Raw genomic sequence first — 27,420 nt, forward strand, 5'->3', positions numbered from 1 at the left:
TGTATGTGTGTGTTGCATCACGCAGCAGCTGTGCATCCACAATGACTTAGCATGACACCTCCCTCCATCTTGCACCTCAACATTCCTTCAATTCAGAACAGATAAGTTCATTTGTTTCGTCGGCTGCCAAAATACATTTTACATTACCTCCTTGACATTATTAGTGGTACAAAAGCACTCTTGAAGTCGTTATATACAGCACACACAAAAAAAGTCTCCAAGGACCTGTCCTTTAAATTGAATAGGAGCCAGGCCAGATTGTTTTGAAATGGTGATTCTGAATGAATTTTAGAGCAAACCCCATGGAGACTTGGCACAAATTCATCTAAACGGGAAGTAGGTATCCAAGACAGAGCTAAATTGTGTGTCATCTAATGAGAAGAACATGACATCAAATTTTTGGACTATCAATGAAAAAGGGTGTGTGGGGATGGGACCGTTCATCTGTGTTTGCAGATTTATTAATACAGGAGAAACGCCAAAGTGCATCCCAACCTGTCGAATTCCGTTGTTGCTCTCGTTTCAAAAGCATTTTTTCTTCCCATTGGTTAGAATGTAAATTGGCTGGACTGGGAAGTTTTTAGACACATTGTAACATTTTAAGTTAAGGCTGCTCGATTATGAAACAAATATTTATCACGAGTATTTTAATAATAATTTAATTCACGATTATTAAAATGTTATTTTTTGGGGGGTAGAAAACAAAAAAAATGGATCAATGGAAACAACATTCAAACAAACAAAATGTATTTTATCTTAAAATATTTTTTAAAAAAGGGACAAATGTATGAATTCAAGTATGGTTTCCAGCAACATTTAAATAATTTCAATGGAACGCTCAAATTTTAAACTCAAGTATACACACTATAGGATTAGACATTGTAAAATGAGTACTGTTTTAACAATGTCATACAATAAAATGTTAAATAAAACATACTGCTTAGAATCGTTTTTTTCGATCATTCCAATTTTTTTAAGTATGTATAATCGTAATTGAATTTTAATTAATTGCACAACCCTATTTTAAGTATAAAAATGAGGTTTCAAATTGTACAATAAGACTAAAGAAGAATACATGTAAAGGAGAAGGAACTATGTATAAGGTGTCTGCAGAGCAAAACTGTCGTCCTTGATACTTCATTGTCGCTATTCTGAACCAGCAAAAAATTGCTTAGTTAAATAAAAAAAAAAAAAAAGGAAGGCTTTCCTGGTGGATTCATGTCATGCCTGGTGATAGACAGCAGCAAGAACATAGCGCTGATTAAGACATGTCCACGCGTAGCCAAACACAAGCTGCTTCATGCTCGGATCGTGACGACTTGTGTCGCCATGAACAAAAAGAACAAGCATCAGTAGTGCAGAATGTGAAAGGAGCGAAAGTAAACAGAATGTTATTGAGCTACCTTGTGCTTTGACAACAACATGCACAAAAGCCATAAGAAAGGCTGATTTATCAGGAAACGTGTGAGGTATGTTGCCATGCATTCATTAAATTAGAATTCAAGCTGCTTTACTTCACATAAGACAAAACAAGCCAGAATGTTTTTTTCCCAACAGTGATTTCCACTGAAATAAATAATTTTCTTCATAGATAATAAAAAAACAGCCTTCCTACTCTCCCACTTTTTTCTCATTTTGTGGATAAATCACTGTTTTTGCAACATATAAATGGGCACCAAATCTTTGTCAACGGACAACACCATTGCTCACGTGACTAAATTAGCCACAAAATACAGACGGGCTGAAGCATTTTCAAATATAGCCACCTAACAAGGGAGTAACTGTTCTTAGCAGTTTAATTTCACACTTAATGGCTGGCTAGGCCCTCCAGAGACCAACTATTGTATTTTCATGACCATTAGATGCACTAATATTAAAAGGCGCAGTCTCAGTGGACAGGTGCTATTTTTGTGTTCGACACATACGTAAGTCTCAGTGTATTTTGGGGCGCAGGCATGGTAAAGCATACGCTCCTAAAACATTTGGTAGCACGCATTCACGCTCAAATAAATTACATATGCATGTTTTTAAAGAGGCAGCATGAGCAAAACTGTGTTCTGTTGTACTTCATTGAAATATACCCTTTTGTCATGGTCAGAGTCAATCCCGTTGCTGTGCAGCTCCTCAGGAATGATGCCAGTTTATGGTCAACAAAATACACCATTTGTAAACCATCAAATAAAGAATAAATGTTTTGTCATGTTACCTTTAAAACAAAATAAGATCAAGGCTTGTGGAAGACTAAATGGAACTAGTAGGTCGCAGAAACAAACATGGCCGCAAGCAAGTTGGTGGCGCAACCACACGCCAGAGTCAAGTGGAAAGCTTAGTGGCCGTTAAAATGTCAAGAACACTTTAAAAGGATGCTACTTTGTTAAAATGTTTTTGTTGTTTGAATCAAAAGGCAACTCATGTGGATGGGGAATATTTTAGGCAGTTAAATAAAGCGTAGCGTAAACATTCAACGTCTGTTAAGTGCATCCCGTGAGGCAAATAACAACCTTTAGTCATCAATCATTAAAACGCACAAGCTGCAGCATTTTAACACCAAAAACATGGAGGTGAACTAAGAGTCAAAGTAGCTTTGAACATCAGAAACCAAACGGTAAAATATACTCATCAATTGCATATAAAATGAATGGATAAATAACTGCCTCTCATAAAAACACATTAATTCCTCCTTCAGGAAAAAATGCACAAGGCACTATTCAAAAATCCACCTATTTGTGTGCATAGGAAAGCAGAATAGTAATTGATGTTATCTCAACTGAAAGATAAGCTTTGTATATCGGGAAGGAGCTAAGTTTGGTTGCTGCAGCATCTTTTTCAAAGTCAAATGATATGCAAGACATTTATTTTTAAGGGTGATGTTGTACTTTGAGACAAGCTTGAAATTATGTGCAAGAGGGTAGGGACAGGTCCCGCCCACAAATGGCAAAAATCACCATATAATTGACCTCATGGAAATACATTAGAAAGAGAAAGACAAAAAAAAAAAAAAAAAAAAAAGCGCAAAGCTGAGTCCATTTCAATTCTCGCCGGGTTTGGACAGACCAATAGAATAGATTTTTGAAAAAATATTAAATTCACCCACGCCTGCAAAATACACCATGCTTGCAAAGAAACTAACACTAAAACTAATATTCAATTAAATGAAGCATTTGAGAAAATAAAAACTAACAAACCTATTCTAAGAACTCATTAATGTGAATTGAATAAAAAAAATCAAAATGAGTAGAAGTAACTATTATAAAAAAAACAAAACTTACATACACATGATGTTTGATCGGATTTGGATTCTGTCCGTTTATTGTGATTGACATTTTTTGTCTGGGGCGTATTCATTTGGCAATCAACTTGTGGAATCTTGAAAGTTAATCCCATGCGTATATATCAGGACGGACAAACGGCAACCGTGGCGCCCTTTACAAGCGGCTATTTCTTCCTCCAAGGCGAGCAGTTAATATTTCATAGGTGTTAATTTGGAAGTTTGCATGCGGACGCGCCGTGTAGCCGCTGCTCACTGCATGCTAACCAGGTGAGGCTTGGCGGGAGGACGAGCGTGAGGTCATACCATCTAAAATTCAAGTCATGACAAACTTTCACTTAGCTTGCCTAATAGCAGGTATCAGCACCTGCACTTTTCCTGTTATATTGCCTCAACACCTTCACAAATTTCCAAATGACGGGTTTCCACTCCCAAACTTCTCCCAATGCCAACTTTCAACTCACAGTATCCCAATGTACTGATTGGTGGTTAGCATGTTTACTTCCAGAATAGGAAGATGAGAAAACTCAATAAAAGAGCCGCATTGTTGTCTTAATAGTCAATCTGGATACTCAAATAGCCATTTGGTTGAATTTTCGTCTGATTCTACACGCGAGCGTGATAAAGCATCTTGACTGCCTCTTGCCTGCTAATCAACGAGAGAGAGACCACTTATCATTATTGTCAGCAGACTCAAGTAGTGGCATAAAATTGCAGCATGTTAAGAGGAGGGCGTGCATGAGTGCTCATTTGCATATGAATGATGCTGATTCATTCTTCTGCTTGCTATTTAAAGCTAATCATGTCGTCATGAAAGCTTGCAAGTTGCACAAACAAAATTGAACAGAAATAATGAAACACAAATTTCGACATTGTGGGACTAATAAAGGTTATCTTACGAAACAATGTTAAATAATAAAATCTTGACTTCCCGAAACATATTTTTCACACAGATTTAAAAAAAAAAAAAAAAAGTCCTTACAATTTCCCTAGCACAAAAGCCTTTTGGAGATTTTTAGGTTTGACCAATAAAGGGTTGCGCAATATGAATTTTACAATGTATTGTAATTTCTAGCGATGATCACCTGTTGCTGAACCAAATCCTTCATTCATATATATTATGCACGTCTAACATGCTAGACAAAGAAAAACAAGGGCAGGATTGAAATCAGTGCAAAAGATTTTTTTTCCAAATGTTTACTCGCATCTATGATTAAAACATTCAATAAATATTTGTTGAACAGTGTACTTGCATTTGACTATTTTATTCTGTGTGTGATTGTGTTACTTAACTAGTCGTATTCAAATACCCGTTGCTTCAAAGGTTACAACACTGCAAAGATTGATGCAAACTGTACGTTTGTCTATGGCACTTTCCACGATGTGTTAGCTAGCTAGAAGGGACATTCCAAATTAAATACTAATGGGATTCGCTTTGTTTTATGTTTACTTTGACACTGAAAGTGATCTCGGAGTAGCAATTAACTGCTTGAAGCTTCTAAAATAGCTTCTTGTGATATGTGTTGAGTTTTATGCAACCGTACAGTGCTCATATCTGAAATTTGGTCAAAGCCCAAGAATGTCTGAACCTCTGCTCGTATCTCAAAAACCCCATAAGCTGGGCGCACTCATATCTCAAGGCACCACTGTATTATGAAAAAGAAGCGAGGACGCCGGAACCTAATCATGGAAGGCCAACACAATTAGGGCAGCAATTCCAGATTATTTTCATCTTTTAATCTGTCAATTATCTTTGCGATAATGATTGAATGGTATGTTAAAACAAATGTTGAAAAGTCCACCCCTTTTGTTAAAAAAAAAAAACCCAAAACATAATTTCCAATTGACAGCGCATAAAACCACCAACATAAATTATGATTGACGCGTACCAAACATCAGAAAATCAACTAAAAAAAATTGATGATTGGTTACAAACTAAAATCAAATGTCTTAATTTGATTAAACACAAAGTTGAAAATATTTCATGATGAGGCTGGAATTTCGAGGGAAATTTTAATTAAAAAAAAAAAGTCACTAAATGATTAATCGATTGTAAAAATAATTAATTGCTAAATTGTTGTACCTCGAAACATAACATTTGTAGAGTGACCGAACCGTTGACAGGAAGGCTGATCTTCGTAAAAGACGCGGTGGCTTCAAAACACAAGATGACCTTTAACTCGTTTATAACATATTGCAAGTCTCCATACTGTAATTCATGAGAGGTTATTTGCCTTGCTATGAGTTGCTAATTTCCAAAAGTTTTTAAACTTTTAACCTTTAGACAAGTCAATTGTTGCTTGGTGAAGGAGCATGTGAAAGTCGAATGGTATTTCCAGGCATGGAGACAGCCACTATTTGGGTACCATTCATATGAGACATTTAAAAAGAGCAAATTGGATTTATTTCATTGAACACAGAATTGCGTCACACCCTTCTGTTAATATCCAACACATGACTGCAATTATTTTTTTTGCACAACCTGAAAACAAGCCTCCCTTTATGACCTTTAAAGACAGACCTTATAAAAGACACAGGGAAACTGACAGCTTAGACTGACGCCACACAAAATCCTCTCAACTAGAAGCACACCAGCTTCAAAACAGCATCCGTCACTCACCATCAGAGCCCAGCTAAATCCTTTAAATCCTCATTCACACCAGCTTTGGGGCTGATAAGAGTAAACTGCATTGCTGCAACACCTCACAGAGCTTTTAAAAACGCTGCAAAAATAAGCCGTTCATTTTGTATGACAATACCGATTATTGAACAGTGTGATATCATAACGAAACACAAGGCATTAAAATACTTGCCAAAGAGGAGAGCAAACGGACAATAAACAACCCATTTCTTGAAAATGTCATTTTATTTTTTTATGCTTTGTGCACACTTAAAGGGACATTCTATCTGGCTGAATATTGGCACTTATATGATAGGTATGCATGTAAAATGACTAAAATACTAAAATGCACCCTCCTAAAAGACTCTGAAGTGATTTAAGGGCTTTTTTGGGATGACATTTACGACATATTGGCACACACCCTTTTGGAGCTGGGCCCTTTATTTTCCCTATTTCAGCTGTCTACGTCACACCAGGGAGGAAAGTATTGTAATATTGCTTGTTTGTCAGTTCAGTAAACAAGTGACGTATTTACAATTAATCTGAATGGACACTTAGTTATGTATTGATTTCTCCAAAAGAAATCAATACAATTGAAAATGCACGCTATTATAATTTTTTTGATAAAAAAAAAAACATAAATTGAGCTTGTTGAAAATTGGACCAAACAACTATGATCCGTTTTAGGGTCACCCCAAGTAATGAATGTTTTTTTTTCTTCTTCCTTTCTAAAAGTGAACGTTCTCTGTCCACCAATCAATACGTCGCACTATGTCTAGCTCTGGATTACAAAAGCTATTTTATTAGGCCAAGGTGCATACTCTACATTGGAAAACTCTAAGAGCATGTCACTTAAAAAAAAAAAAAAAGAAAACAAATGCTACACAAACTACAGCACATACAGGGGTGCCTTGAGAAACAAGTTCAAATTCGCTCTGTGATTACATGTAATTCCATGTGTCAAATCATCTTTTCCCCATTTAAATTAATGCAAATGCCAATACTTCCTTCCAGCATGAAAAAAGTTTTCGTTTTGAATCTTGTACTTTATAACCACATAAATATTATGTAATTTTATAGAATGTAAACAATTCAACAATTTATGCATCGTGACAACCGTAACTCATTGCGTAGCGTCTTCTGGCGTGTGTGCCTCTACCATCAGGGGGCAGTATAACGCACATGTTGACATAAAAGGAGACAGTCACTACTCCTCAGTAAGCAGTAGTATTAGTACTTTCGCAGAGGATAACAGTATGTTTGAGTTCCAACATCCGACACTTAAATCATTATCACACCAATGGTAATATATAATATAATTGATAGACTGGTCACTTCTGCCACAATTTCAGTTTTTTATATCAGTCACTATTCTCGATAAGATGAATGATTCAACATTATTTTGGTAAATCAATAATAACCATAGTTGACAAATTAATTCCGTGAAATTGGAGAATTTCCTGGGGCATATGAGATTATTTCTCATGGCGCACTAATGTTAGGTAAGGAATCACTGGGCCAATGGAAGCGTGCTAGAAAACGTAACAGTGACAGTATGACAGACAAGCAAATTACACAGTACTTATTGACATTTCCTTTAATAACTTTATTTTTAAATGTAACTTTTCAACATATATTCATTCTATTCCTCTGTTATTTGTAATGTGATGGCTGTGCCGCTAAATATCAGTAACGTATGTTTAATGGCTTAAGCACAGGATGACTAAATCTGAGTAGTATTAGATTTGTGTGAAATGGGCTTCATAAAAGATTATTTGCAGGTTCGCAGTGGTCCAATCAAAACATTGATGAACAACAAATAAATTAAAGTGACGTTTGTCCAAGCTCCTTTTGTTATTCTTGAGTCAAAGTCCCAAAATGGAAAAGTAGTCAGTCCGTGGAGAGAAAATCTATCAGGTCCACTCATTTGCTTGAGTTCTCCATGTTTATACAGCTTTTATTTCCACTGAGGTCCAGTTTCCCAGGATTGAGGGGCATCCACTAAAGCTCATTCACATTCACGTCTCGTACGTCCAAGATGCAGTTTCAGGAGACTCAAATAGTCCCAAGTAGAATCTCCAAATACAAAGCAAAAAGGAACAAACAGAAGCGGTCCTCACCTCAGATTTCAGGGCTCCCTAGCGAGTGGCTTACTTTGCGCCAGAGTCTGCGTCAGGCCTCATGCTGAAGGGCTCCAGGCGCTCGCTCTCTGGCAGCATGTTGTTGAGGCGCTCCATCAGTGGCGCCGTCTGATCGATGCCCATCTGGATGCGGCGCAGAATCATGGACATTTCGTTGACCTTCTGGATCTGCTCTGCGTACTTGGCGTAGCGCTTCTGGCGCTCCTGCATGATGCTGAACAGGGTCTCCACTGAGAGGTCCATCTGGAGTACAACCACAAAGCAGGCCTATTTAGAGCATGGTGAGCTATGTGAGCATGTCAAAAACACTACATCATACTCTACAGATGGAGTGATACGATGGGTGGCTGTCATGATTCCTAACCATTGCGCTGTGGCATATTCGTGTATCATGTGAGATGTTTTGTATTTATTTATTTTTTATACAAATTCACTAAACTGGGAAGAAAAGTTCACCTTTTTTCATCTATGCCAGTGATACAGAGCAAGAAACAAAGGATCAAGTACTCTTCCGGGAGACGGCATGAGGCACAATTATGCAGTGTGTCCAACTGTTTGCATTCATATAACAGAAAAAAAGCTTTGAGTTTCACAAAACAGGCCCAGACTTCACACGGAGTACATTTGGGAGTAAATTTGACAAAAGAATAACTTTGTGGTGTGTTGTGAAATGTTTTCCGATGAAATGGGCCTTGGCTCAATAAAGGTTCTAAAACTAATATTCAAGTGGATGAAAGCACAATTGTTCCACCTAGTGGGGAAATTGGTTAATTACAGTTTTGTCCAAAAAAAAAAAAAAAAAAAAAAAAAAAGTGAAATATTGTTCACCTGTATGCTCCAATGAAGCCCTCTTAACCGCAGTTCACAAATACACATTTCTCTTCAGTTCACTAACCAGAGTTACTTTGTGCTGTTTCTGTAATTCTCTTGGAAATCAGACGAAGGAGACATTGATATATTGCCTGGGTTGTTAGTCGAAGTTACAAAGTATCTTCACCCCATGTGTATGTACATGCGTACTTCCGTTGCCAATGCATGTCAGTTGGTGTCAATTATTTACTGCCGGCCCAGTTGATATTTCCTGCAAATAGCAGGGGGCCACTGTAAAGCTCTTTCAGTTGCATTATATGTATAAAAGGTACTGCTGTCAGGTTTAAATGCCCATGATTAGAAATACACAAACTGATTACATAAAGTTACTTGAGGTTAATGTGGTCTTCAGCTTATCTTACAACTGCATAAATAAATTTATTGACTGAGAAATGTTACGAAACAAGTACATCAGTTTATGCTATTGTGAACAATTCAGACATTACATCTTTGTTATGTGAACTTCCTGTTTTGGATTTCCCAGTTTGACCAAATTGGTGCAGCTCACCTCTTTGATGCGCTTGACTAAGGCGTTCTGGTCGAAGGAGACTGCCTCGGCACACTGGTGCAGATGGTCCTGGTAGCGGGTGCACAGCTGGAGCACCTGCGCGGGATCCAGTCTCTCCAGACACACGCTGCTAGGGGACGTTTGGCCGCTCAGCACTCCTGCCGCGGGCACAAGGAATGTGTCGGAACAACAAATTAAGAGTTAACCAGTGTAATTAGCCTGACATAAGGTCCGCGCTTCTATTCCAGTATAGAGCTGCCACATAGAGCTTCTCTGGTAGTTGCTGGTAATACTGATTAGACAACTAATTTTAGGCGAAAGCCAGAATGGTCAAAAGACACACCTTTCAAGAGAGGCTGAAAGGTGGGGATCTCTTGGAGTTTAATGACATCAGGGTCACTGTGGATGTTCCTCAAGGACTGAGTGCCCTGAGTCACCACCACAATGTCATCCATCTTCGCCTTCTGCTTGGCGGGAGACGGAACCACTGCAAAGACAAGTGTCATTTTTTACCCATCAATACACAATTTAAGTCGTTGGGAATGGAAATAAAGTAAACCCTAATTCTAATCCCTTCTTCCGTAGCAACAGATGTATAGCAATACCAAAATAAAAAGAAACCGCAAAAGCTAATTTATGATACTAATTATACTTTATAAAATTGTCGATTCTTTCAAGTATTTATTCAGGTATTTCAGGCATTAGTTTGATTACATCTTCGACCGCAGTCAATCACAGGGTACGCAATAAAACGCAACCATGTAAATTGAATCCACTCTGCCTATGTAGAAGGCAGACGTGTGAATCACTTCCACATCAATGATCTCGCTTTTAGCCAATGTTCAGTCATTTAAACAGTTTTCATGTCTTGGAAAGGCCATGTCAACATTTCACAACAAACATTAAGGACTTAAGCCAATTGTAAGCTTCTCTTTGTTAAAACAACGTGGATGTGCTAACTCATTTAACTAGAATGTAAATAGAAAGCAATTCAGGCTGACGTCAGGCGCAAAATGTGAAGAGAATTAAAGAGGTTGTGAATAAATGAGAAGAACCGTCTCCTTTCGACAAGCGAACTTCGTGATTCGGACTGGGGCAATGGTGGAATAGATCACGTGAGCAGGTGAAAACCGTGAAGATACAAACATCGTTATAACACAAATTAGGAGTGTGAAAGGGAAAATTAAAAACATGCTCACCTGTCGAGCTGTAGTCGGAGTGTTTGTGCTCCGCATCACCGCTCTGTTCGGCGCCCATGATGCAAACTACACCAGCTAAAGTTAGCTGTTAGCTCACTCAAGCTAATTAATTGCTCAAATGTTCTAGAAACGTGAAACACAATCGAATGCGACTTACCGGGGCTGCGGAACACCGCAACTACCACTTTAATATCGTTGCTTGACTGACAAATTCCGCGTGCAGTGAAACCAAAATTTTTCGCCAACAATTACAAAGCTAAGTGGCTATTTTCTAATCTACCAAACATCCACCCAGCCATTATCTTAACCGCATTCGGTGTCAATATACAACCTTACGTACGTCCGGATTGTGTAATTGCTTGCTTAGGTTCCAATTTAGCTTGTTCTCTCTTTAGCGTATCATTTGACAGAGGAAGCTATTTGGAACTGAAAGACGCCGCTTCCGTAAATATAGATCACGTGGTTGATGACGCAAGCAGCAGCCAATTGACAACACGTACTACGTTACAATATAGAACGATTTATTTATTGTAAAAGAACCTACATCTAATAATAAGCATTGGGTGCAAACTGCACAACATTACAAAGATTTAAACCCTTGTGTGAAACAGCAGAGTTCCATTTTTTTTTTACAGGCGAGGCATTCGGTGCTAATAGTTCAATTAGCCTAAAGTCATTAAAACACAACTTAGCTTGGTGCAAACAGCTCAACGTTACAAAGATTTAAGACCTTTTTTCTGTTCAGTGGTAAACCAGGTCAGGAGGCCTCTCGTGCCTCCGTGAGGCCAACTGAAGCCAAAACACACTGTGGAACTAGTTTTTTTTTTTACATGCAATTTCATTCAATGGTAATAGTTCAAGTCGTGTAGTCAGTTAACACTGCTTAGAAGACACTAACACACATTTTACAGCTCAAACGCTTCTCTTTCTAAGGATAAGGAGGTACAGTTAAACACAAAACTAGCAAGGAAATCCAACGGAGGTCGAAATGTTTCTTTTAAAGCAAAAAGAACTTCAATCAAACAATGAAACCAATGGAAGTGATCCAGAGCTAATTTGTGATCCGTTATCTCTGGCTTTGACCCTCACAGGTGTTCCACCGTTGTCCTCCAGTATAGGAAAGGGACGCAGGTCCAATGTCAGCATGCGACTGAACATAAAACCGTCAAACTGGGGGGGGGGAAAAAACACATGGCACGTAAGGTCGCCAAAGTATGACCCGCTCAATTCTTTAATTCGGCCCAACGAATATCAACATTTTCAAGTCCTGTAATTGTTGCATTTATTTGGCCTTTTTTCCTAAAATTGATTATGGTAATTCAAATATCATTATTAATTTATTTTATGTCATAATTTGATAACTGATTAAATATAAGTAAAATATTTCACATATACAGTACATTTAATGTTTTGCATTTATTTGATTAAATAATTGGTCAATTTATGTTTTTCTTTAAATAATTAAAAAAATCTGGTGCAATTATTTCAATAAATACATCTAACCTGTGTAATTAACATTATTAAATACTTAGTTACCAATTATAATCATCCTCTCATTTTCTGATCCGCTTTTCCTCGTGAGAATTATGGGTGAGTTGGAACCTATCCCAGCTGTCTTTGGGCAGGAGGCTGGTTTCACCCTGAACTGATCACTAGCCAATCGCAGCTATTAGAATCCAATTAATCATAGATAAAGACATGTTTAAAAATTTTTTTTTTTTCATCTCATCTGTGAATAATCAGGACCACCTGTCCAAGCTAAAAATCAAATGTGGCTCTTGAGCACAAGATTGTCAACCTCTGATATAACGTCTTGTTCTTACATTCGGGTAAACTCCCATCAGGGTGTCGGCCTTGGAGAAAAAGTCATCCTTATGAGAGATGACGATGACCTGCATTTTCTCTCTGGATTCCTCCCTCAGGAAGCTTGTCACCTGGAAGTACAAATTGGAAGCCACATGCTTTCACGACTGGTTATTGGATGCAAGTTCAACATTACAGTAGGTGGCTTTTCGGCAGCTGTGACAAATCATGTAGACTGAGACCTTGATTTGGGAGTATAATTTGTTCCCTGAAATAATAATTTTAAACTTTATTTGTATAGAACATTTCACTTGACCTGCAGGATGAAGCAAAAGTGAGCATTCCACGTGGATGTCAGGGCGCATTCTTTGTGAACCCAGGTAAGATTTATCCAAAAGGTTTGTTTGCAAAGCTATTGGTCAAAGAACTGAGGTTCCACTAGCAGCACTACCTTAATTGCTCAATTTTTTCACTTCACTCAAGCTGTGGAATTGTCTAAATTTAAGGTCTGCATCTAAGTGTGAATTGTTGTTTGTCTGTGTGGCTTGCAACTCTGGCACCTAGTCCAGGGCGTGTCTCGCCCCTCGCAAAAAGATAGGCTACTGCTCACTACTGACTATTGAGGACCCGTGCAATAGTAATGTAAGGGTGGAAACATCCCTAGTGTGCGCAAGAAGCTAAAATATTAATGTTCAGTGCAATTACATCACTTTTCATACAAATAGCCGTCTTATTGTCAGGAATCTTACCTTCCCGACGTTGGAGTTGTCCAGGGCGGCGTCTACCTCGTCCAAAATCAGAAACGGAGCAGGACGGAAACTGAGGAGGAAGAAGTATAGTTTAAGTCTTATTTTAAAACAGTGATGGGCAAAAATATTGAGCTCAAGGGCGCATATGATTTTAAAAGACAGATGGGCTTGGTCATTCATAAATTACGTTTAAAAAAAATACAAATAAAAAACAGAAATGTGTGTGAAATCATATTTCACATTTTAAAACATTGCTTTTTTTGTAATTTTTTAAAATTAGGTGGCACGGCCCTAATAATTTATTATTATAATTTAATACTAATAATAATTCAATAAAAGTGGCACTGGTTAACACATCTGCCTTACAATTCAGAGGACCAGATTTTGATTCCGGCTCGGGTCTTCCTGTGTGGCGTTTGCATGTTCTCTCTCTTTTGTGTCTGCGTGGGTTTTCTCCAGTTACTCCGGTTTCCTCCCACGTTCCAAAAACATGCATGGCAGGTTGATTGGACACTCTGAATTGCCCCTAGGTATGAGTGTGAGTGCGGATGGTTGTCTGTCTGTGTGCTCTGCGATTAGCTGGCAACCGGTTCAGGGTGTACCCCGCTAACTCCCCGAAGACACCTGGGATTGGTTCTAGCACTCCCGCGAACCCTTGTGACTGTGGATAAGTGGCTTGGATAATTGATAGATGGATAATTGAATAAAATAAATTCGTTAAAGCAGCACTACGCAACTTTCAGCCTTTGTTGATTATGGCGGCACCATGTCGACGAAAGTGGTAGTGTTTCGCTTGAAGTCGACCACATTTCCCATGAGCAGGAGCCCACAGTGTGGTGAAATCCTGAGCTCTTGCTTGCCTGCCATAGGACTGAATTATATTTCTGTTTCCAGTGGCTGTGTAGAGGATGATGCAGATGAGGTCATGAATCTAATTGTGTCTGAACAACAGAATACAGCATACCTCATTTTTAGCAGTTAATGGGGACCTTGAATATCCATTTATCCGGGTAGCCTACCCCTTTTCCCTTTTTTTCCCCTTCAGACAAAACTCGACACCATTGATCGCATATAGAATTTAGAATCAACTACGGTTTTTGTAACGAATGGGGAAAGGAGGAAGTGACGTATGCCGTAACGCAGTCGGCACGTTTCTTTTTTTTTATTGTGTGGCAGGGTTTCTACCACCCTCCTCAAAGTTACTTAGTGCCGATATAGTGTCCCTCAGTCAATGACAAAGGTAACATTTGACTAGTTGTTAGTTGATGTTTTATCACAAGAGTTATGAAAATGTTTTATGAAGGCAAGAAACTTACCAAGTGTTGCTTTAAAAGTATACATAAAATAATCTATTTTAGCAATTTTTGGGTATTTTATTTACAATTAATCAATTTTAATGATAAAAATAAAAAAAAACATTAAAATGAAAAAATACATATACATAATTCACCAGGTAAAAAAAAAACACAAAAGAAATGCAACAGTTTGAGAATGTAAATGCTCTACGTGCCAGATTAAAAAAATGTAGCCGACTGTATGTGGAACTTTGCCTCAATCCGTTTTTCTAACTTCATAGAGCCTTAATCTCGCATTGAGTGCACATTTCAATTTTTGTCAATTATACTACCTGTGGATGGCAAACACTAAAGCCAGGGACGCAATGGCTTTCTCCCCGCCTGACAGATTTTCCATGGACATGAAGCGCTTCCCAGGAGCCACACAGCTGTAGTTGATGCCGCCGAGATACGGCTCCTCCGGATTGTCAGCAGACAGAAAGGCCTGAAGTACATACCATATCTTATGAGGTCATCATTTGACAGCGTTTCCCTTTGGAGTTGCAAAGCAGAGTTTTCACCTGGGCGCTCTTGTTGCGGCATATTCTCTTGTAGATGTTGTCAATAACAGCAGAAATGTGATCGAAGCACTGGCTGAAGAGACGGAAGCGTTTAGCTTTGACTTCTTCAAACTCTTGTTGGCACTTCCTGGTGGCGATGGTGCTGGCTCTGAAGGCTAAGTCAGAGACAGAAAATTGCTTTAGCATTGATGCTACTCATTGTTGTTCAAACAAAGTTTTCACCCCACCGACTGCAGCCCTTAAAAAATATTTCTTGTACATTTTTACAATTCTTCTTCCAAATGTTTACAATGCATTAAACAGAAGTAGGCAATTTACAAATTTTTGACGGTCTATTATTCGTCATCTGTCAGATCTCTGTACCTGTCTATCATTTGTCAGTCCGTCATTTTAAAGCCAAACCAAACTGTAATCGCTGATTGGTCAGTCTGTCCGTCAGGTATTATTATTATTATTATAGTCCGTTAGAAGTCCGTTGGTTCGTCAATCAGTCCGTTTCACATACACCTATTGAACTGGGGGGCTGCAGTACATGTTTCTACTCCCAAAACCCCCAAAAGCTTTAATTTTAGGATTAAAATGGTTCACTTTAACCAAAATCCAGCTCCTCATTGTGGCCCAGATTTAATAAAATCCAAGTTGCCACTCACTACTGTTTATAAATACTGCTGCTGCTTCTTCTTCTTGATGGACAGATTTCATGTCTTTGGAGCATACACGAAGCGCAAAGTGTCACGTCATGTCATTATCCACACCGCTTATCCTGTACAGGGTCGCGGAAGGGTGCTGGAGCCTATCCCAACTGACTACGGGCGAAAGGCGCACTACACCCTGAACTGGTCGCCAGCCAGTCACAGGGCAGACATAGACACCGTCACTGAGTGGGAACTGAACCCACGCTGCCGCACACAACTCAGGCGAGTGTACCACTACACCGTCAGAGACATACGAAGCGCAAAGTGTTTCCATATATATACTATATAGTCATTGGAAGAAACCAGCCTGGCGGTCAAACACACGAGTCTTGAATGAAAATAAACAAAAAAATCACAACCGTAAAGGTTAAAATAAAAATAAATTCATATGCATCAACTATTCGAGTCAAAGAAATAGTGTGGATTTGTGTTGTCATAGCAAAGTGAAGTGACGTATTCTGGTTCTGTTTCCTTAGCTAATCATGGCCAGCTATCACACTCCTCACAGAGATCCTATTGAAAGCAGGAGTACTCACTCTCACACATATATAGTCAATGCAGTCCTCTCTCAGTAACCCCTGTGAAGAAAAGTGGGGTGTGTTTCTGCTCGTCATCAGCAAAACGTATGTGACAAATCGAGATGTCTGTTAGGACTTGACTGTTGGGAAGTGATAATTACACTTTTAGATTTCCCGTCCCACATCAGCAAAATGGGGGTCCGTCATCGACAGAATGTTCACCTCTGGTGTTTCATAAGTATGTTCTAGTAAGTATAATTGAGTTTAAAGCAGGACAGCACAGTGATGCATTGTTAGCACATTGCCTCACAGTTTCAAATCGCAAATGCTGCCATTTGCTGCAGCTTGACAGGTCATTACTAGATTGAAAGTGAAGAAGAGGAAGGGAGCGAGAGAAAGACACAAACGCAGCCGCTGCTGTAGAGCAGACATGTGAGACTTCGGCTTCCGTGCCAGGGAGACACAGCCGTGCGCTGTCAAGCTACTGAACCCCGTATGTACGGTGCACATGTTTTACAACAAAACGTAAACATAATTATAAAAAAAAAAGAGAAAAGAAAAGAAAAAAGCCACAAAGCACCGTCTGTCACGTCTTGTAGGTTGTCCTTCATCTCCCTCAGCTTTTCCTCAGCTTTCAAGTTGGGCGTGGCTGTACATTTTAGCTGTTCCTCTATGGCGTGAAGGGACTCCTTCAGCCCCTCAAGATAGTTGTTGCCCTCCTCTGGAGGGACGTCCTGCAAACACATCCGCACAAACAAACACGCACACACAAGCACAATGTTAACACAGCATGTCAGACTCAATGCAAAATGTCATTGTTGAAAGAGAAATGATGTGCCACCCTGTTCTCGGCTTCCAGGCAAGAGTAATCGATAACCAGCTGGGCCTCCCTCTCAAAGATGTGCATCGAGGTTGAAGTACTTTGAGACCCATCAACCAGCTGGAGAGACACAAACACATTTATTTAATTTACACTTCTGTTTGGAAATTTGGCAGACGGCTTAGCGCCAAATTGTCCTTTGACATGCAGCAGGCGCATCTGACGAAAAGTCTGGCCTTTAACACATACACACACGCACTATTAATATCTGGTTGGCCAACGGCCATTACGTCATATGTAACGTAAACACCAATAAGTCCAATCAGATACAGTAGTGTATAATCAATCAATTCCGATTCAGAGGCCAATAATTCCATTAGATTGTTAGATGCATAAGTACATTGGCTTACATTTTGTAGGCCTTGTAAAACACTAGTGCCTTTTTAGCAGAGATGGGCATTTCGTCTCTGGGATGGAACAGTCCCAGGCGGACGCCCATTTTTGACATACATGACATTGTTGATATTAATGCAAATCTCCTTTTACCTCCACTTGGCTGATTTCATTCAGGTCACCTGACAGCAAAGTGATAGGCAGACCCTCGATCTTGCAGGCCAGCAGCAAATTGTGTCGGGCTAAACGTTTCTGCTCCAGGATGCTCTCGGCACTCATCACCTCCCGCTGAAGTTTCACTAACTCCCTGAGGAAAAAGAAAGTTTATTTGTGTTTGATTTTGCACACAATACACTTCATAAATCAGAACAACAGCAGCAATTTTTGTTTTTCTTCATCAGTGATTTGTCTTACCTGTTAATTTCTTTGAGTTGCAAGGTTTTCTTATCCAGTTCATTTTTGACAGATGCTACCTCTCTATTATTTGCCAGCAGCTGGTTATTCATATCTTGCAGTTTGTTATCATTTTTTTCAACAGCTACCAGCAGCTTCTCCTCCTCCTGAAAGTTGAGCCAGAATGCATCTCCATTGATAATACAAAAACAAACTAACACATTTATGTTTACAGAGCTGCTAACATATAGAAATTCATTTCCAGAACAATTTATTTATTTATGTGTGTGTGCACGTGCGTGCATGCGTATGTATGTATATATATATATATATATATATATATATATACATATATATATATATATATATATATATATATATATATATATATAAATCACCTGCAAGCAATTCGTTGTCAAGTGTCGAGTGATGTGAGATGAGTTTGAAATGAGATTAAACTTTTTGGGGATCATTGTTTGTGCTATATTTACGGTTGAAACTAATATAATGGGCAATTAATAACCTTTTGGGGGACACCAATTACACTTGGTTTTTCGGTGTTCGTGACATGATTCTGGGATTGTTGTATTAGTCAAGACAAGTCAAATGTATTTATATTGATTGCCCTTAATCAGAGAAAAGTCTCAAAGGGCTTCACATGCCCACAGTTGAAAAATATTAATGATGGTACATCCATGCTAACCTTTCTCTTCACGGCCATGTTGCTTTCCTCCTGGTTGATGGAGGACTGCATTTCACTGAGTTTCTTCTTGTGCTTCTCCAGTTGACTTTGTTCATATTCCAATTTGGCATTCAAGCGATTACACTGGTTCTCAAACTCTAAACTGAAAGTTTTTGCAGTACATTATAAATTCCCTCAGATTTAACATGACAAAAAAGTAGAGTAGAAGTGAGAATGTAAAAACTTATTTATACCACTTCCTGTCGTGCTCTTCCTGATGTTTCAGTTGCTCCTGCTCATACACTCTGATGTTGTCCACACCGAGCTCAGCACAGAAGTCAGAAAACACAGTGTCCTCTGTCTACATAAACATTTTCATTACTATAAAATATTAAACAAAGATTTCTTGAAACTGTGAATGACAATTAACTTTCCCTTGATACTTAGTTGAATTGAAGTTATGATACCTGCTCAATCTGGTCTTTAAGGTTCTTCAAGGCAGCTTCCTTTGCCTCCACACTTTTCAGCTGCATTTGGATCTGGACGTCCAAGTTTGCCCGTTCACTCTCCATACGGGAAATGTCCTGGAATCATTGAAAGGAAATAATTAGTGGCAATAATGTGCATCTAGTACAATTAAAATAATTTGCAAGACTGTCAAGCATATAAAAAAAGCAACAGGTGTCATTACAACACCTGGCTTTAACATTTTCAATAACCAGGAATCTGAAAAAGATATATTCTTACCCCGAGGCATTTAGGGATGCTTTGCTTTCCAAGGTTAACCAAATCATTTTTGGAATATTTCAGGCGGGTCTGTGCCCCCTGACCCTGTGCAATGATCTGATTCAGTTCTGACTCCTTCCGCCTGAGCCTCATAAGTTCCTGCAACACAACAGACAACTTAAAATGTTATCCTTTATGTCAGAGGTTCACAAACTGAGGTCCCCGGACTCATGATTATCTGCAAGCTGTAGCTTGGGGGCTCCTCAAAATAGTTAGCAGTAAAATACAATACAGTTTCATTCATATAACGCTTTCACAACAGCTGTAGCTGTAACAAAGCGCTTTACAGAACATTTAACATAAAATAACAATAATCCCACAGAACACAAAACATCGACAATAATGCAATCGCAACAACTGTTCCAATATATACCTTGTTGTTTGAAGCGGTTATCGATAAATTAATATTTTTTATTATATAAAAGTGCACACGCACTTAAGCGGACTGGCACACCAATAAAATACACATGATTCACTGGCATTAGGATTATGACAGGGTCCTTGGAAAAATGTCTCCCCTGTGAGGGGTCCCTGGACACAAAGTGTGAGAACCGCAACTTTACATGGCTGTATTTGCTACCGAATGAAATAAGAGCACAAACTACACAAATTGTATCTTGACTTACATGAAGCTCACCAGTGAGCTGGTCTTTTTTATTCTTCAGCCTAGTGACATCCTTGTCATCCCAGCAGCGAGCTTTGGTGCGCAAGTCACTGGAGCCTCCAGAGATGACACCGGACTTTGAAAACAGGGTCCCATCCAGAGATATGGTCTACAGCACCCAATTTAAGATATAAATAATATAGTATATATAATATCATATGCATTTCCAGCACCCATCTCAACAAAGTTTTTTACCTTAAGGCGGTGCTCCCCATCAAAGGCAATGCTCTTGGCCTCTTTCATGGTTTCACACACCAGCGTATTGCCGCACACAAATTGCACCACTCTCTTCAGATGTGGCAAGTTTGTGGACGCGTTGATGAGCACAACATCCACCACCATCCTGGCACCCGGTATCTCCCTCAATCGTTCATTCAGGGGTCTCACCTGAACATGGGAGTTGATGATAAATAATGCCACATGCAATCAACCAAACAAGTCATGCTTGAAGAAGCCAAAAAGAAGCAAAAAACAAAAAAAAAAAAAAAAAAAAAAAAAAACTAAATGGCCAGTAGATGGACAAATTCACCTGGCTCAGAAATACTATTCAAACACTTACATCCAAGTAGTGGACGGGCAGGAAGGTCTCAGGCTCAGCCCGCTCCTCCTTGAGGAAGCTGATGCAGGCCTGGGCCACCTTCTCTGTTGACACCACAATGGCCTTCAAGAAGTGGCCAAACACCTTGGTGACGGCTAGCTGGTACCTCTTGTGGATGGGGCTGCACAAGTCACACAGACGGCCATACTGGGACAAGAAACATGTGACAGATTAGTGATGTTTTGTTTTCCGTTCATCGCATCATCATGTATCTCTTACCACTGTGTGAGGGAAGAGCCTAAGCATCTTTTCCAGCACCTCTTTGCGCTGTCGCTGACGTTTGCTATCCTGACTGTCCAGGCGGGCATCCCCCAGCTGCTCTAACACCTGGCCCAGCTCCTCTTTCACCTGGGAAGTGCGCTCTCTGCCACGCTGTAACTCTGCCTGCAAACTCTCCTCCTTCTGATGTAAGTCATCAAGAGATGACCTAAAAACACACAGGAACTCCAGTTTATAGAGGACCGTGAGAGTGTCAATATAGGTGAAAAAGTAATAAAATGGCTAATAAGGAAGTGATTGGTATTTTTGCGTGATGAAAGGTGGTGACATACAGCCAGGCATCCTTGTACTTCCTGGTATATTTTTTGAAATGCAAGCCATTTGTTTTTACGGACAATGTTGGAAGGTGAGTTTGAAATGATGTAACAGGGTTATGGGATTTATTAAGGGTTTAAACTAAGGGTGCACAATATATTGAAAAAATATCAATATCGCAATATTGGCTGATACAGTATGCATAAGACAATGACATGCATTAATTTTCAAATTTAATTGTAAGCTTTGATCTGAATTTGACCAATCACACGCAAATTTAAATATGCATCGCTGTCCAATGACTAGTGATAGACTGAGACGCTTTTTTCGATACACATATCGAGTATTAGTAGTCATGGAAGCCAATAACCGATATGTCAAGCTGATATTCATTGGTTGAAAAACAGTGTCCCAATTTTGAAAAATAAAAACTCTAACACTTGACTTAGTTTAAATGCCTTTAAGCAAATGTTTATTATTATCACTTAAGTGATTTACATGTTTAAGCATTTTTAGATCTTAGAAATAGAAAACCTAATTTCAAATGTCTAACAAAAAGTGCACAGAGCTCCCAGGCTCAGTTATAGTATATTATCGTTCACTGAAAACAAACATCTCTTTAACGTTTACTACGAAAAATAGTTGTGGGTAGCAGTGGACCAACGTTTATTAAAATTTTGGCAAAGTCTGTTGTAGTGCCTGTGACTCAATGTGAAAAAGTAAAGCAAACAGGCAGCTTACTGCTGATTGGCTGATCTACTCCTATTATATAGGCAGGTATACACTTTTCAAGTGCGTGAGTGTTTGTGTGTGTGGGGGGGTTGCCCCTTACGACAAATTACGTTAATTTGCAGGGGTTTAGAATGTTGTTATGGGGTAGAAGGAAAGTGCATAAGGACATACTTGCAGGCCTTGGTGTATTCCTCAAGCTTTTCTGCTCTCTGGGTTAAATCATCCAACTGTGTTTTGTTGTTCCGGATTCCAACCTACAGCAAAGGAGTTAGTATTACCATATGGTTTTTAAAAGTTTTCATATCAATAGATATTTCACTATGACAGCGTGGATATGTTAAACTTGACAACATAAAATTCTAGGGAACAGTGTTCCCTCACTTCTGCAATGAAAAAAATTAAACAGATTCTGTTTATTCTAATGATTTATATGAAGATCTGATTACATTTCATACCCAATTTATGCAGAAGTTTAAGATATTCCAAGTATAAATTCTAGTGAGAGCATATCTGAAGCTCAGTCAACTGAGCAACGGCTCCTAACTAGAGATCATCCATGTAATTAGTGTGACGTGCAAACACCCACAGAAACGTCTCCTCCACTGCGCACAGCTTCCCTGCAGGCAACGATAGAGTGGTGGGTTTGTCCTCATAGCTTGTTTGGAGGGAGAGTTAAGCCAAAAGATGCACCTTAAATAAGTCTGCCTTGCCTAATATAAAGAAGCCTCGTTGCCATCGTCAAAGAGTTGAGTGAGTTTGAGAGTCGAAAGCAATTGTGACACATCCAAACGTCATAAAATAAATAGAAGATTAACGAGTGTTGATTATTTGGTGACAAACAAGCTTGTTCCCAACTAGTCGCATTTTACGAGGTCATAAATCAATAGTGTCATTTCTTGAAGAGAGAGGTCACGCGCATACCCAACTACGCAGCTGTGTGGGCTCTTCATTTTATCCTGCACGAGCCTATAAATAACGATGCACTGTAAATGTATTGTTTGCTATCAAATCAAATGTGTCAAACAGAGGATTCCGTCATTCTATGGCATGCTTATAAGGGCCATTCAACCAAATTTGTGTCATTTGCATCCCCGGGCAATAAACATAAAAATACTTTCTCATAAAGCGTCCTGCACATTGATTTGTATTAGTTTAAAAGTTGTATTAGTTCAAATGTCACAGCTATAGTGCCTGTATTGGCTAATTGTGTGTAAAAAAAGATGAATTGCTATGCAATGAGTAGTTCAATATGCATATAATCAAATCTAGTGCTTAATAAATTCTATGAAAAAATATAGAACTAAGTTTAAAATACAATATGTCCTAACTCTAAAGAACTGTGGCATTCAATTGTCCAAACTGTCTTAATCAGATGAACAATTGAGTGTCAAGCACAACTTGAGATTGGAGAGCAAACACTGCTTGAGAGAAAGACATTTGTATTGGGCGTTCTTCTTCTTTAGTAATTATGTATTTAGATGTGGTGTACCCACCTTCCAGTAGCTATTTAAATAGATATAGTTTCCATTGTGATTACCTCCACCTCCTTCCGTTTACGCTGGTCAAATGCCATTTGATCATAGTCTGCCTTGACATCCCTCTGCATCTTCTCCGCATCCTGACACAGCACTGCACTCTGCTTCCTAGCCAGCTCCTTGAGTTCGTTGTAGCGCCCTCGCTATCGAGCACGTCCGTCAAGGAAACACACAACAAATTAATTATGGGTTTATAGTGCGTAAAGTTCTTTTCAACCGCTCACCTGGCTTTCGTCCAATTCAACCTCCATGCCTTGGGACATTCTCTGCTCCCGAAATTGGTCGTCGCAGACCCTCCAGGTCTTCTCCAGCTCCTCTTTTTCCCGCTGAGCTTCAACAAGCTCTTGCTTCGTCCGGGCGAAGACTTTCTGGCTCTTTTTCACAGATGCTTGAAGCTCGTCCATCTTTTTGAGATGATGTGAGGTGTTCACTTTGGCTTTAATGAAGTGAGCGCGAGCCTGGGACAGGACATGCTCCTGGGCGCTGGGCATGAGGTTCAATAGAGATCTAGTCATTCTAGGTTCATATTGATAACTCAGGATGTGTTCACCAACAAATTCCCTACACATGAGCGTCATCAATACTACTGGCCAGCGTACAAGCCTAATCAAAGTGATATGACACTTTACGCAAATGTTACGAGTCATTAAATTCACACTTTGCCATTAATCCAAAATAATGACTATTGTGGGAGTACACGAAAAATTTTGGACATCATTTTCATGGCAAAATAGACTGCACGGCTATTAGTAGCTTTTGTTTGAGCATTCATGGAGTGCCAACAAAATGGGCCATCTCAAAAGAAGGCAAAAACGTACCACCACTGAAAAAAACCTAACAACAAGATTCCACAAGATGGCATCAAAGTGATAATTTCATTTCATTGGCCTGAGCAGTTAAAAAAGAAAACAGATGACAGATAAAAAAAAAAGTGAAAATTGGTGACTATTTTTCAGCCTATCTATTCAAATGATAAAACCATCAGTTCTTTAGGTGATGGTTTGCTTACATAATTTCATAAATGTGACAAAAGCAACTAAAATGGATACATCTGAAAACAAAATACATGTACGTTTACCGTATCTCTTTCTCCATGAGCTGCTGCTCCCTGACAAGGCGTCCATGCTCCTTCTTGAGGTTTTTCACCATTTTCTCGCAGTCCTGCATTGAAGCGTTCTGAGCGGCAGCGGCCCCCTGCTTGACACTCAGAGTGTTGCTGGTGCTTTCGATGGCCTTCTCATTATGATAGAGCACAGTAAGGCTCAGCTGCATGCGCTTTTCTTGAAGCTCATCCACCAGGTCCTGGTATTTCTTGGCCTGGGAAATGTAAGGTTTGTCCTGTTGGGTCATTGCGGTCCGTCTTTTTATATTAACTATACAATGTTTGATGATTCTGGATTTTAAGCATTTCAAGCACTTTGTGAGTCCTCCGTATGAGACGTGCTATATGAATGCATTGGACTGTCTCACGTGTCAATCCTTACGGCAGCACGACTGATCTGTAGGCAGCACAGCGACGCATAGAATGTCATGACTACGCTATGTACATAAAGTATACTACTATTACCTCCAATTTTTCATTAGACATCTGCTTCGTCTCGACAGCTGCTGATTTCTTCTTGTTGAACTGAAAATTGGTGTCCTCCTTGGCCTTCAGCATGGCCTCCTTCTTCTGGTTGTACTCAGCTGCAAATTCCTTAGAATGACTGATAAGTTCGAGAAGCTTGGCACGCTCCTTCGGGTTCTTCAGAGCGATGGACTCCACTGCTCCCTGGTGACCAACGCACGAATAACATTATCTGAAAATGCAGCATTAACCATCCAATACTGAAAATCCCAAAACTACCTGGAACACTAGGCAGTTTTGAGCTTTGGTGATGATGCCAATCTTGGCAAGCTCTTCTGTGTACTGGTTGAGACTAACTCGGTTGCCATTGATGAGATACTCAGAGGAGTCGCCTGAGAAAATACAGCGATAAATAAAAATAATTATATTTTAAAACAAAATGATATAAAAGTTCCCAAGTTGAGACATGTTCACATCAACATTGGATTTTTTTTGTTTAAGTACACAGAGTTGCAACACATAACCACAAGACCCCCACCCCTCCACCCAAAAATATATTAATTATTTATCATTTTAGGTATGGTCATCCATTCATTGAGCCAAATGGCCTCCTTCCTATCTTGCTACAATTTGTTGCACAGCTGTCATTGGATGGTACAATTTCACAACAGTAGGCTTGCATTAAGGAAAGACTTTCTATACTTATATGTCATGTCTTTGTTTATCATAGCTGCATGTTCCTGAAATACTAGTGTAGCTCATAGTTCCTGAGACAAATTCCTTGTATGCTTTACATACTTGGCCATTAAAGGTGATTCTGATTTTATCAGTCCAACTACTTTAGCCAATTGAAAAACAAAAACGTGCTGACCAGAGACAGCCCGAGAAAAGACGATCTCCTGTTCCTGGTCGTGGTGATAGAACATGGTGACGCAGGTTCTGTCTGACACTGGCTGACCGATGTGGGCACCATGGATCAGGTCACTGAGGTGCTTCACCCGCAGAGAGCTCGCCCGCTCCCCCGTGGCGAAGCTTATGGCGTCCATCACGTTGGACTTACCTGGTTTTGTGAGTAACATAGTTGTTACTAACATAAAATAGAAACCTTGACTTCTCCTCCAATTCATTAAAATGCCTTTAATAATGATGACGATTCTATGGGGTATACACAACTATCTAAACGTACTAACATGAACTAACTATTTAAAACCAAAAGTTAAAAACTCCCAAAGAGAAATTGTCACATTCATTCAACAGGTTTATACAGTTTACTGAGATGTAATTGTATTTATCTGAGTACATGACTGTGTTAAGTTGCATAGCTTTAAGGACGATATATTTACCATAATTAACCAGTCAACAAACACAAGTTTTTCAAATGCAATAGAATGTCTTTATTCACAAGTATTGTGCTGCAGTACTTTTTGGCTATGCGCAATAAAAACCCATACAAAGAAATAAATGGTATAAGGACGGATTTGAAAAAAATAATGAAGTTGAAAAGCTTTTAACATCTTCCGAGGACCTAAACCAATTGGTATGATAGTTTATACATTTTAAAGAGATGTAATTCTAGTTTAGGAGTGCAAAGAACTCTATCAGGACAGTCTCATGAGCAGTATTAGCAGTTAGCTTCGCCAACGAGTTAGCAAGCCTTTCAAAAAAGAAAAAGGTGGCTAATTTAAAAAAAACAAAAGGGGGACTTACCGGAGCCATTGGGGCCAATAATGCAGTTAAACTCCATGAATGGCCCAATAACTTGTTTTCCTCGCCATGTCTTAAAGTTTTCAACCACAAGTTTGGAGAGATAACCCATTGTTAACGTGAAATCGTCAGAAAGTAGACATTCAGCAAATGAACTTCTCTAAATCTACTACAGGACAGTAATAGTTTGTTGAGCTGGCGGGAAAGGTCCTGGAAGGGTTTTAAAAAATATACCCAAATGAATACAGGACAAAGTTTGATTTTATTTCTTTTTTTTTATTTATGCAGGGGTTATTTTGCCGAGCCCTCAAAATGTACAGTCGGAGGAAGTGAGAAGGTCTTTTTAAAAAAAAAAAAATCTTCCATAACATTTCACGGAAGAGTTTGAGCTGTCAGGGTCCTACTACGACGGAGCTAAATTGCCAGCATGCGCTGCACCAAATAAGTTTCATATCGCGTCACAAATCAACCACATATTTACTATTTAACATTAAAACAACTAAATTTGCCAAGGGGAATCGAACTGGTATTTCGTGGTGACGTCACTGATCGAATCATAACTAAGGCGTGTACGTGTGTTCGTGTGAATACGTCTGCGTATGTGCGCGTGCGCGTGCGAGTCGAGTGGAGTGAGGTTTTAAACTACAACTGCAGAATGCCTTTCCTATCATAGTTCATCGTTTCCCCATTTCTCACGTTATAACAACTTCATTGGCCCGCAAGTCTACTTAGCTATGTAAGACGTTGCCTTCAGGGACAGTTCGAAAACAACGATTATTTCACCAT

The 27,420-nt window shown here is 39.2% G+C and overlaps 2 protein-coding genes across 5 annotated transcripts; both read right to left on the minus strand.

Annotated features, from left to right (window-relative positions):
- Positions 1–7,470: 7,470 nt before the first annotated feature.
- Positions 7,471–11,032, minus strand: borcs5 (BLOC-1 related complex subunit 5). Of its 4 annotated transcripts, none has more exons than XM_088299193.1 (5): positions 10,764–11,031; positions 10,607–10,672; positions 9,751–9,894; positions 9,408–9,565; positions 7,471–8,272 (listed from the first exon to the last, which is right to left on the minus strand). In XM_088299193.1, exons 2-5 carry the CDS (start codon positions 10,662–10,664, stop codon positions 8,039–8,041), a joined length of 594 nt encoding a protein of 197 aa, XP_088155319.1. In that variant the 5' UTR covers positions 10,665–10,672; positions 10,764–11,031; the 3' UTR covers positions 7,471–8,038. The 4 variants fall into 4 exon arrangements, with proteins under 4 accessions (XP_088155319.1, XP_088155318.1, XP_088155320.1 ...); XM_088299192.1 differs by having other exon boundaries at positions 10,607–10,681; XM_088299194.1 differs by having other exon boundaries at positions 10,607–10,691.
- Positions 11,033–11,176: 144 nt separating this feature from the next.
- On the minus strand, positions 11,177–26,753 carry smc1b (structural maintenance of chromosomes 1B). Its single transcript, XM_088299190.1, has 25 exons — positions 26,638–26,753; positions 25,802–25,990; positions 25,210–25,322; positions 24,931–25,134; positions 24,442–24,680; positions 23,588–23,846; positions 23,366–23,506; positions 22,000–22,082; positions 20,782–20,989; positions 20,524–20,709; positions 20,160–20,351; positions 19,927–20,073; positions 19,262–19,399; positions 18,982–19,098; positions 18,769–18,875; positions 18,536–18,677; positions 17,854–17,999; positions 17,593–17,746; positions 17,068–17,166; positions 16,807–16,960; positions 15,014–15,168; positions 14,786–14,937; positions 13,159–13,228; positions 12,430–12,540; positions 11,177–11,776 (listed from the first exon to the last, which is right to left on the minus strand). The coding sequence occupies exons 1-25, from the start codon at positions 26,744–26,746 to the stop codon at positions 11,621–11,623; spliced, it is 3,771 nt and encodes a 1,256-aa protein (XP_088155316.1). The 5' UTR covers positions 26,747–26,753; the 3' UTR covers positions 11,177–11,620.
- Positions 26,754–27,420: the final 667 nt, after the last annotated feature.

This window comes from Idiotropiscis lumnitzeri, chromosome 6 (assembly GCF_059441095.1).
Source record: "Idiotropiscis lumnitzeri isolate Australia: NSW breed Sydney's pygmy pipehorse chromosome 6, RoL_Ilum_1.0, whole genome shotgun sequence".
NCBI classification, from domain to species: Eukaryota; Metazoa; Chordata; class Actinopteri; order Syngnathiformes; family Syngnathidae; genus Idiotropiscis; species Idiotropiscis lumnitzeri.